The following is a 12,110-nucleotide window of genomic DNA, read 5'->3' as shown; positions in this document are numbered from 1 at the left end:
TTTAGGAAAAATCTCTTACCCCAAAATGTGTGTGTGTGTGCGTGTGTGTGTGTGCGTGTGTGCATGTGTGTTTTAATTGTCAAAGATCTTTTCTGGAAGAAAACTTTCCACATAGTTCTCTGACTCATTACAGTTGAAGAAACTCTATATTTTGGGATTCTGAGTAGAATTGGCCTGCAAATCTGGTGTGTTTATTCCTTTTACAAGTGTATCATAATTGTTCTACATTTGATTTTCCCTTCTAGCTTAAAATAAACAAGGAGAGCCAGGCGAGGTGGGTCATGCCTGTAATCCCAGCACTTTGGGAGGCCGAGGCGGGCGGATCACCTAAGGTCAAGAGTTGGAGACCAGCCTGTCCAACATGATGAAACCCCATTTCTACTAAAAATACAAAAATTAGCCGGGCGTGGTGGCGGGCGCCTGTAGCCCCAGCTACTCAGGAGGCTGAGGCTGAAGAATCGCTTGAACCCAGGAGGCAGAGGTTGTAGTGAGCCGAGATCATGTCACTGCACTCCAGCTTGGGAGACATAGCGAGACACTGTCTCAAATAAAATAAAATAAGATGAAAAATAAATAAACAAGGAGAAAGCTTAAATTAATAGTTTTTAGTAATAACATTGTGTCCAATTTCCATGTTTTAAAAGAAAAATTGAGGCATTATATGTCACAATTAAAATGGAAAAGCTGGGCTTAAAATTTACGGACAAGGCCGGGCGCAGTGGCTTACGCCTGTAATCCCAGCACTTTGGGAGGTCAAGGTGGGCGGATCACTTGAGGTCAGGAGTTTGAGACCAGCCTGGCCCATATGGTGAAACCCTGTCTCTACTAAAAACACAAAAATCAGGTGGTGTGGCAGTCGCCTGTAATCCCAGCTACTTGGGAGGCTGAAGCAGGAGAATTGCTTGACCATGGGAGGTGGCGCTTGCAGTGAGCTGAAATCACACCTCTGGACTCCAGCCTGGGCGACAGAGCAAGATGCCATCTCAATAATAATAATAATAATAATAATAATAATAATAAATTATGGACAAGAAAAAAACACTATTCTGGAAGCTTTGTTTTGGCAACAAATTATGTAACCTTCTACAAGTCATTTAAACTTTAGGGCTAGGCCAGGCACTATGGCTCACACCTATAATCCCAGCATTTAGGGAGGTAGAAGTAGGAGGATAGCTTGAGGCCAGGAGTTCCAGACCAGCCTGGGTAACACAGCAAGACCCCCATCTCCACAAAAATAAAAAAATAAAAATAAATAAATACATAAACTTTAGGTCTTCTGTTTATTTTGTCAATGAAGTGTTAGGCCAAGATTGCGTTATCTCTTTGGAAACTATATCATTGAGAACAGAATTTCCCATGGAACAAACTTTTTTTTTTTTTTGAGATGGAGTCTCACTCTATTACCCAGGCTGGAGTGCAGTGGTATGATCTCGGCTCACTGCAACCTCCTCCTCCTAGGTTCAAGCAATTCTTCTGCCTCAGCCTCCTGAATAGCTGGGATTACAGGCATGCCACCATGCCTGGCTAATTTTTGTGTTTTTAGTGGAGACAGGGTTTTGCCATGTTGGTCAGGCTGGTCTCAAACTCCTGACCTCATGATCTGCCTGCCTTGGCCTCCCAAAGTGCTGGGATTACAGAAGTGTGAGCCACTGCGCCCGGTCTGGAACAAACTCTTAATAGTTTACTGATAGTTCCCTTTTGCTGCTTATTCTCTCCAACAGGACATTTTATAATGAAAATTAAACTGCAAGCCCCCCCGCCTTTTTTTTGCACCAACAGCCAGAATGAGAAAATGGCCATATTTATTTACTCCAAATATATATTATGTCAGTGATAATTTGCCTAAGCTGTTTAAGAAATATTAACAAGTATGATTCTGCATTGTGGTATGTAACAAAAAGATAGGTAATTTGACATACACGGATGCAAGAAGCATGGCTGTGAACTTGGATACATTTAGGAATGATCTTCAGTGGAGCCCTTGATGTGACATTTCCCACAAAAATATTCCTCTAACTCTGGTATAACTTAGTGTTTCGAACTACAATTTCCCTCTTCAAGCCAAGACAGCAGCTCTATGTCCTTACCTAAGTAGTTCAGGCAAGTGCCAGTGTTTGAAGGGGTCCAAATTAGAGTTAGTTATGCTGGTATAGATCTTCAAGGTGTAGTCTAACCAAGCTTGCCCTGGTCTTTTGTGACATCAAAGCTTTTCAGACTGTATTCATACAAAGTTGAAGCAACTAATCAATCCAGTGAAAATAAATCAGCAGGTTTCATTCATGCACTGGTGATATATGCCACTGATTGTAGGTACAAAGTAAGGACAGAACATCACCCATCTCTTCAGTTACTTGTAAAATATGGTTTAAAAAAATAAATCATTACATTTTGGAATAAAAGTGTGATTTTGTGCTTATATTTATGGAATCATATGCCAGCTTATAACAGGGTTTTACTGTGTTATTTTGATAGTTACTTAAATTTTACGTTAAACTATTTGTATTTTGCCACCCCAAAACATAATAAAACACTGAAAAAAGTTACTTCTGTAATGCAAGGTTTTGTATAAATTTTATAAATCTATGTCATAGGGTAATTTTGTCCAATAAAATGTCAATGAGATAAAAATTACTTTGAAGAATTATAAATTACTTAGAAAAAATCAGGTGACAATGCTAAGAATCATTACACTAATACCTGCTTTCTTGATGAAAACAGGGGGTTTGTAGGGAAAATTAATATATTTATTTATTTATTTATCTTATTTTTTGAGATGGAGTTTCACTCTTGTCGCCCAGGCTGGAGTGCAATGGCTCATTCTCGACTCACTGCAACCTCCACCTCCTGGGTTCAAATGATTCTCCTGCCTCAGACTCCTGGGTGGCTGGGATTACAGGTGCGTGCTGCCACCGCACCCGGCTAATTTCTTTGTATTTTTAGTAGAGACAGGGTTTCACCATGTTACCCAGGCTGGTCTCAAACTCCTGACCTCGTGATCCACCCGACTCAGCCTCCCAAAGTGCTGGGTTTACAGGCATGAAACACTGCGCCCGGCCAAGACCTTTCATTTATTTGATCATGGTAGAGCTATAATTAACAGCTTAAATGAAGATAAGTTCTCCCAGAAAAATGGCAATGACTTGCATAATAACAAACTCTGAACAAGTTGGAATGTTTTCAGTTTCGGTATAGTTTTATTAATATGAGTAAATAACAAATTAAACAAAATTTAGCAAATATAAAATATTTAGTATCAAAGACATTGTACCATAAATACTATACTTCTGAAATAGCAATGCATATTTTTCAGTTATATACACCTTTAAGAAAGCAGTGATCTCAGACTATCCACAAGTATTACTTTAAGTCTTTCAAAGGCCAAACCGTTGGGGCTTATGGGTTTTTTTCAGTCTCTAGTTATTTGAGGAATTTTCTGGAATTACATTCTTCTTTTTTTTTTCAATCTCGTCCTTAAATGGAATATATTTGTTTTATTGATGAAAATAATGCAATCTTAGTCCTTTGGAATTTTTTTCTTTTTTAACCTGGAGAAGACTGTTTAATGCAGCTGTCTTTCAGGTCACCTTTCCTAGCTTAGCGATCCCTCAGAAACCAAGGAGCATATGTCCATATCCTGATTCCTTAACAGGTTTCACAGTTACCCGCCAGTGGAAGTGCTACAGAGGTCACACTATTAGTAAGATATCCAATAACCAAAGAGGCTTTTCTAATAGCCTTGTTTTTACACTTCACAATATTTATTGACATAAAAGTCTGTAATCAGACAATTGAGTACTATTTGCATAAAGAGGTTAACCCTTTAGTAACAATCACAAAACGGTTAGTGTTTGTTATTATTCCTTGACATAAGATGGTATTTCCATTTACACCTTCTGTTGGGTATCTTATAATTGGCATGAGAGGGAATCTTCCAAAAAAGCATTAAAGTTTCATGGTTTCACAAGGTACAGAGAACTTATCACAAGATGTATATTTCAATTAGTTTCTAAGGAAGGTGGCATCATTAGTTTGTTAGTACTCACGGTGCATGGTGTGCATAGAAATAAAGATAAAGATAATGTGTTATTGAACTCTCCTTCTACAGGGAGTAAAAAAATCATCCTACAAATCAAAGTCAAAGGAGGCTGAGGAAATCGTTACAAAAAGGAGAAAGGAGCCAGCTCCCAGGACTGCTAACTTAGGCCAATCTTCTTTTTTTTTATTTGAGTTGGAGTCTCGCTCTGCTGTCCAGGCTGGAGCGCAGTGGTGCAATCTCGGCTCACAGCAACCTCCGCCTCCCAGGTTCAAGCCATTCTCCTGCCTCAGCCTCAGCTGGGATTATAGGCACCTGCCACCATGCCCAGCTAATTTTTGTGTTTGGAAGCGGAGGTTGCAGTGAGCTGAGATTGCATCATTGCATTCCAGCCTGGGCAACAGAAGACAGAGGACAGTCCATCTCAAAAAAAAAAAAAAAAAAATTCAAAACCCAGACCAAATATGTTTTACATTAAACTATGCTTCTTTTGCAAACTTGCTGAAAATAATTGCTGTGGAGACTGGGATAATTCAAGGAATTCAAGGAAACTTTACAATGCCAAATTTCTTTAAGGAAATGAAAATCTAGCATACATTTAGTAAAATATTGAAAATATTTACTATTGCCAGACATGGTGGCTTACACCTGTAATCCCAGCACTTGAGGAGGCTAATGTGAGTGGATCACTTGAGGTCAGGAGTTTGAGACCAGTCTGGCCAACATGGCGAAATCCCATCTCTACCAATAATACAAATAAATTAGCCGGGCATGGTGGTGCACACCTGTAGTCCCAGCTACTGGGGAGGCTGAGGCAGGAGAATCACTTGAAGCAGAGAGGTAGAGGTTGCAGTGAGCCAAGATCACACCACTGCACTCCAGCCTGGGCAGCAGAGTGACACTTCATCTCAAAAAAAAAAAAAGTCACTACTTATATTTAAATACTTATTTTTTTTCTTATTTTTTCTTTCCCTCACAGATAGTTGAGTGGAGTATATTCTCTACTTGGAATAACCAATGTTTTGATAAATCTATGCTTTGCAAGCATGTATAGGAAAAAGAGGGGGAAAATGAAAAAACGGAGGTATTATTTTATGCTCTGATATCTGCCAACTTTTAATGTTTATAATTCAATTCCATTTATAATTCAACTGAGGGTGAATTCTTAAATTGAGAAGAAGAAAATAAAACCAGGCTAAAAGCAAGAACTTTGTTTTTGCATAAATATGCAAATGACAAACTGGAGAAAAAATTCCTGCCACCAATGGAATTACAGTTGGAAAATCCATCTAAGAAAGACAGTTAGCTTCTCACCCTCCAGAAATGAAGGTAAGTGCCTTTGCTACTGAAATACAGTAAAATCTTATCACAATTTCTATTTTCTCCACAATTTTCACTCTTCCTCAGTCCTATTCATCTCTCACCAATTCCCTCTTACCAAACATTTGCGAATTTCCCACAATTTACACCCTACTTCTACAGATACTTTCCATATTTTCTAGTGTTTCTTCCCTTCATCAGCTCCAAAGTCGAGTTAAATCAAGAGCTTGGGTAAAGAAAGCCAGCCTCTCAGAAGGGCAGGAGGAAGCAATGTATCTTCAGGTGTAAAGTGCTCAAACCCAACGAGCAAAAAATGGGACGAGAGACCCAGGAGGACTCCAGCATTATTTCAGCCCTGTCAAGCACTATTATTATCTACTTTAATAGTAAAAGTAAGAGCAGCAGTGACTAGTCAGACTGAAATAGTCCTGCAGCTTCTTGGAATCTATATAATTGAGCCAAGAGAACTGAACCTTCACTCTCTCAGGAGCTGCTGTAAACCAGTCATACTTTTAGTTTCCTTCATCAAATCTTGTTTTTGTTTGTTTGTTTTTAGAAACAGGGTCTCACTCTGTTGCCAGGCTGGAGTGCAATGGTGCAATCATAATTCACTGCAGCCTCCAACTCCTGGACTCAAGGGATCCTCCTGCCTCAGCCTCCAAAATTGTTGGGATTACAGGCATGAGCCATTGCACCCAGCCAAATATCACTTTTTTTTTTTTTAGCCAGGAGAGTTTTATTTATTTAGGAAGAAATTACTCTTTATTGATCAAATCACCGAAATTTGCAGCAAACAACTTAACATCTTAATAACCACCAAGGCCTGGGCTCTGAGGCTTGCTCTGCCTCTCCCAGTCCTTAATGGGGTTTGGAGGGAGAGACGTCATTAACAGAGACCAAGCCAGATGGTTGCAGGTCCTCCTTTCCCAGTCGTGACAAGCTGCTCAATTCTTGTCCAGGGCAGGAAAGAGCCAGTACTCAGTAAAGTCTAATAAAGAATTTGAGGAAGGGCCGGGCGCGGTGGCTCAAGCCTGTAATCCCAGCACTTTGGGAGGCCGAGGCGGGTGGATCACGAGGTCAAGAGATCGAGACCATCCTGGTCAACATGGTGAAACCCCGTCTCTACTAAAAATACAAAAAATTAGCTGGGCATGGTGGTGCGTGCCTGTAATCCCAGCTACTCAGGAGGCTGAGGCAGGAGAATTGCCTGAACCCAGGAGGCGGAGGTTGCGGTGAGCCGAGATCGCGCCATTGCACTCCAGCCTGGGTAACAAGAGTGAAACTCTGTCTCAAAAAAAAAAAAGAATTTGAGGTTGCATTATAAGATCTCTCTTAACAATTTAGATTTATCAACAGTATTGGTCCAAAACTCATTTGCTTCTGATGTAAATTTTTTCAAAACCAAATATCACTTTTTAAGGTAGGGAGAAAAGCTTTAGGAAGAAGTAAAAACTATTTGTGAAGATGCTGGCAGCAGAATAGCTATTTTCTTTCATTTTATTTTTCTCTTGTTTGTTACATTTTATTTGAATCCCCAGTAAAAGATGATTTGATTGTATTGAGACAATATATGTCTTCCTGTATGTATAGACCTTTTATATGATTCATCTTAAAGAAGGAAATATCTATCTATCTATCTATATATATATCTATAGACACACCCACATATACTTTGTTTATTATCCATTAGTTCATGTAAAACATGAACAAAATATAACGTTCTTTGTAAGCATATGCCAAGAAGGTGGTAAAAACTTGTGATTTGTATTCTACACATTCCAAACACCATATTGCAAATCTTCACAAAACATTCTGGGCTATGTCTATACAACTTAAGCAAAGTGAACATACATACTATTTAGTGAATTTGGGTCTAATGATAAAATAGAATTTTTCCTTGCTTCAAAGATTCACACATAGAGGTTGGCTGGTCCCAGATTCTTGGACAGTTAACATTCTACTTTGGCTTGGTGTTAGGTTGACCAAAACCTGGAAAGGCAGAGCTTGTTTTCCAGAGAAATCTCAGTACATTCTTGATTTTGCCTGCTATTTTTATATTAATAATGATGTAAGTAGTTGCTTCTAAAATTCTATGCAGCTTCTGAATTCTTAGGTGACTTAGATGATAAAAGTCCCATGGATGCTATTTTTTGAGTGAAAAAGCAGCACTCCTCTAATCATTAGTTCGTTGGGGTTCTCTAAAGGCAAGGCTTTCTGAGTATTTAGGTAGACAGAGGAGTATTCATGGTCAAATACAGAACCTCCTTATGGAAGTTAGCCTGAGCATGTACAAGATGGAACAAATTCAAGAAGCCTCTGTCATCTTGATCACGGTCTCCTATATGCCATACATAGTAGAGAAAGGAAAATGACAGTTAAAATTTTAAGCATATAATTCATTAAATTTAATTAATTAATTCTTTGAGACAGAGTCTCACTCTGTTGCTCAGGCTGGAGTGCAGTGGCACCATCTCAGCTCACTGCAACCTCCACCTCCTGAATTCAAGCGATTCTCCTGTCTCAGCCTCCCAAGTAACTGGGATTACAGGCATGCATCACCACGCCTGGTGAATTTTTGTATTTTTAGTAGAGACGGGTCTCTACATGTTGGCCAGGCTGGTCTCGAACTCCTGACCTCAGGTGATCCACCCACCTTGTAAGTATATAATTTATTTGAAACATGAGATGTTCTAATTTTCCCTAGTAATATTTAAACAGAAGACTTTAAAAAAAATTATTATTATTTTTTTATTTGTTGCTCCCACCGTGTGGGAGGGGATTCCAGAAAGCTGCAAATCCCACAGAAGTTTAACTACTGAAATCATGGAATTATATAAGAAAAGTAGATTAGAAGTCAGAAGAAAAGGACAGTCGGCCATGCTTTATTGCTTCTAACTTTGAGAGATGAGTTAGGTAAGTCAGGTAACTTCTCTAAGCCTTAGTTTTCTCATCTGTAAAATAGGATTAATTATCATGTTGGTTACTTAATAAAGGTGTAAAATAATACTTACAAATATATTATTATGCTAATGACAGTTGATAGTTAATATTTTTGCTGTGCAAAATTGAAAGTGGTTCCTAGCCAGGTATGGTGGCTCACACCTGTAATCCTAGCACTTTTGGAGGCTGAGGCGAGTGGATCACCTGAGGCTGAAAGTTCAAGACCAGACTGACCACCATGGAGAAACCCATGTTTACTAAAAATACAAAATTAGCCGGATGTGGTGGTGCATGCCTGTAATCTCAGCTGCTCAGGAGGCTCAGGCAGGAGAATCGCTTGAACCTGGATGGCAGAGGTTGCGGTAAGCCAAGATGGCCCCATTGTACTTTAGCCTAGACAACAAAAGTAAAATTTCACGTCAAAAAAGAAAAAGAAAGAAAGAAAAGAAAAGAAAAGAAAAAGACAGAAAGAGGGGTTCCTTTCACAGCAGACTCTTCAACTTTATGTTCTCCATTAAAACAATACCAGATTTTTAAAGTGACAAAAGCCAGGAACTAAATATATCTCAAGGAAAAACAAACAAAAAGTCTGATCCCTCTATTTACTGTTAGTTTTTTTTTTTTTAAAGTCAACATAGGCCAGGTGCAGTGGCTCAGGCCTGTAATCCCAGCACTTTGGGAGGCAGAGGCGGGTGGATCACGAGGTCAGGAGATCCAGACCATCCTGGCCAACATGGTGAAACCCCGTTTATTAGCCAGGTGTGGTGGTGTGAGCTTGTAGTCCCAGCTACTTGGGAGGCTGGGGCAGGGGAATTGCATGAACCCAGGAGGTGGAGGTTGCAGCGGGCTGAGATAGAGCCATTGCACTCCAGCCTGACGACAGAGCAAGACTCCATCTCAAAAAAAAAAAAAAAAGTCAACATAGAAATAGCTTTTTTTTTTTTTCTCGGACTGTTATAGAAAAATATCCCTGTTTTAGGTGGAGACTAGAGCTCATTTTTACACACATCCTATGCACCAAGTACATCTTACTCACCAGACATGATTGATTGCAGCATTTCCATTGTAACACATGCAAATGCATTTGCCACATTCTGTAGGAAGTTATTTCTTTCCACTGGAGTGCTAAAGACTTTACAGACTCTTCGCATCATTTTCACTGTCCAATCCATGCAGTATAGTTCTTTCTCACACACCTGATGTAGACATGAGAAAATATTATACATCTTCATGTGAAGAAAGCTATAGAATTTGAAAATGTTGAACAATAATGAACAATGATAGTTTTGTGATTTTACATAATTTATGATACCTGACACCATACTGAGACTATACATGGGAAATGCTCTTGTATCTAATATGATTTTGCTTTCAAATGGTACAATTTTAACAGGAAAAAAAGTATGAAGTAAATAAAAGCCTGATTTAAGATTATCACAGAATATTATTTACTAATGCAAGAACTAATATTGAAAACAGGCCAGGTAATCCCAGCACTTTGGGAAGCTAAGGCTGGCAGATCAGCTGAGGTTAGGAGTTTGAGACCAGCCTGGCCAACATGGTAAAAACCTGTCTCTACTAAAATACAAAACCCACACCCACTGCGGGCCGGGTGCAGTGGCACATGCTTGTAATCGCAGCACTTTGGGAGGCCAAGGCAGGTGGATCACAAGGTCAGAAGTACAAGACCAGCCTGACCAACATGGTGAAACCACATCTCTAGTAAAAATACAAAAATTAGCTGGGCATAGTGGTGCATGCCTGGAATTCCAGCTACTAGGGAGGCTGAGGCAGGAGAATCACTCGAACCCAGGAGGTGGAGGTTGCAGTGAGCTGAGATAGGGCCACTGCACTCCAGCCTGGGTGACACAGCCAGACTCTGTCTCAAAAATAAATAAATAGGCCAGGCACGGTGGCTCACGCCTGTAATCCCAGCACTTTGGGAGGCTGAGGCAGGTGAATCACAAGGTCAAGAGATTGAGACCATCCTGGCCAACATGGTGAAACCCCGTCTCTACCACAAAATACAAAAATTAGCTGGGTGTGGTGGTGCATGCTTGTAGTCCCAGCTACCTAGGAGGCTGAGGCAGGAGAATCGCTTGATCCTGGGAACCGGAGGTTGCAGTGAGCAGAGATCGAGCCACTGCACTCCAGCCTGGGTGACAGAGCAAGACTCCATCTCAAAATAAATAAATAAACAAATAAATAAACAAAAATAGTACTGTGCTAGGATAGATCTATTGGCTATTTATGTGTAATGTACTGTACTAGGAATGATGAAAGAAATGTGACACAATCCTGGATTTCAAAAAGCTTACAGTCCTTTTTGGGAGATGACCTACCCAATACATACAATGGCTTAAGGACACTAATAGTAAATGACACTAGAGAAGACAAATCAGAGGCAGTTCAGAGAACTTGAATGATCAGAACTGACATGTTAATCAGAGAAGGCTTTCTAGGAAGGCTTCCCCACCCCTAGTGACTTTCTCTCCATTCCATTTGCTATAGTGCTGCCAAAGTGATCTGCCAAAAACACAAAGCCAATTGTCTCTCCCATTCATAAGACTTTTCACTAGCTCTCTATTAGAAAATGGGTTCAGGCCAGGTATGGTGGCTCACACCTGTAATCCCAGCACTTTAGGGGGCCAAGGCGGGTGGATCATGAGGTCAGGAGTTCAAGACCAACCATCCTGACAAACATGGTGAAACCCCATCTCTACTAAAAATACAAAAATTAGCTGGGAATGGTTGCAGGCTTCTGTAATCCCAGCTACTCAGGAGGCTGAGGCAGGGGAATTGCTTGAACCCAGAAGGTGGAGGTTGCAGTGAGCCGAGATTTTGTCACTCCAGCCTGGGCAACAGAGTGAGCCTTCGTCTCAAAAAAAAAAAAAAAAGAAAAAGAAAATGTGTTCAAGCTCCACAGAATGGCCCATAAAACCCTTCCTTACCTAGCCTCTCCTTTCATGTCTAACCTCACCTCCTGCCACTCTTTTGCACATTTTTTTTTTTTCTGAGATGGAGTTTTGCTCTTGTTGCCCCAGCTAGAATGCCATGTTTGATCTCAGCAGCTCACCGAAACCTCCACCTCCTGGGTTAAAGAGATTCTCCTGCCTCAGCCTCCTGAGTAGCTGGGATTACAGGCATGTACCACCACTCCTGGCTAATTTTGTATTTATTTTATTTTATTTTAGTAGAGACGGGGTTTCTCCATGTTGGTCAGGCTGGTCTCGAACTCCCAACCTCAGGTGATCCGCCCACCTCAGCCTCCCAAAGTTCTGGGATTACAGGTGTGAGCCACCACGCCCGGCCCTTCTATACATCTTATCCTTCAGAAATCATACTGAGCTGCTTAGTGTCCTGAATACAGTCACATGCTCCCATTTCTATTCTGCCTTGAATAATCTGCTGCCACCCTCTATCTGCCTGGTGAACACCTATTCATTTACTTATTTTTTAGGGACAGGGTCTCCCTCTGTCATGCAGACTGAAGTGCAGTGGCGTGATCATGGCTCACTGCACTTTCAAACTCCTGGGCTCAAGTGACCCTCCTGCCTCAGCCTCTTGAGTAGCTAGGATGATAGGCATATAGCATCACACCCAGCTAGTCTTTTTTTTTTCTTTTTTTTTTTTTTAATGTTTTATAGAGTTGAGGCTTTTGCCATGTTGCCCAGCATGGTCTTGAACTTCTGACTTCAAATAATCCTCTGGGTTCAGCCTCCCAAAGAACTGGGATAACAGACATGAACCACTGCACCCAGACTTTTATTTACTTATTTATTTTTTGAAATGGGGTCTCATTCTGTTGCCCAGGCTA

At 40.5% G+C, this 12,110-nt stretch overlaps 1 protein-coding gene across 1 annotated transcript in view; it reads right to left on the bottom strand.

The window, feature by feature from the left end:
* Nucleotides 1-6,760: 6,760 nt before the first annotated feature.
* Nucleotides 6,761-12,110, bottom strand: part of FBXO47 (F-box protein 47) — a 29,363-nt gene continuing 24,013 nt past the window's right edge. Inside the window, exons 10-11 of the mRNA XM_032279256.1 lie at nt 9,330-9,489; nt 6,761-7,691 (exon numbers count right to left, since the gene is read on the bottom strand). Of these exons, the coding sequence (XP_032135147.1) occupies nt 7,576-7,691; nt 9,330-9,489 (276 nt within the window). The 3' untranslated portion in view covers nt 6,761-7,575. The remainder of the gene's footprint in view (nt 7,692-9,329; nt 9,490-12,110) is intronic.

Source organism: Sapajus apella, unplaced genomic scaffold (assembly GCF_009761245.1).
Source record: "Sapajus apella isolate SASKATOON/1434 unplaced genomic scaffold, GSC_monkey_1.0 scaffold12, whole genome shotgun sequence".
NCBI lineage: Eukaryota > Metazoa > Chordata > Mammalia > Primates > Cebidae > Sapajus > Sapajus apella.
Note: the sequence above shows the minus strand (reverse complement) of the source record. Positions and strands in the feature narration are given on the sequence as shown.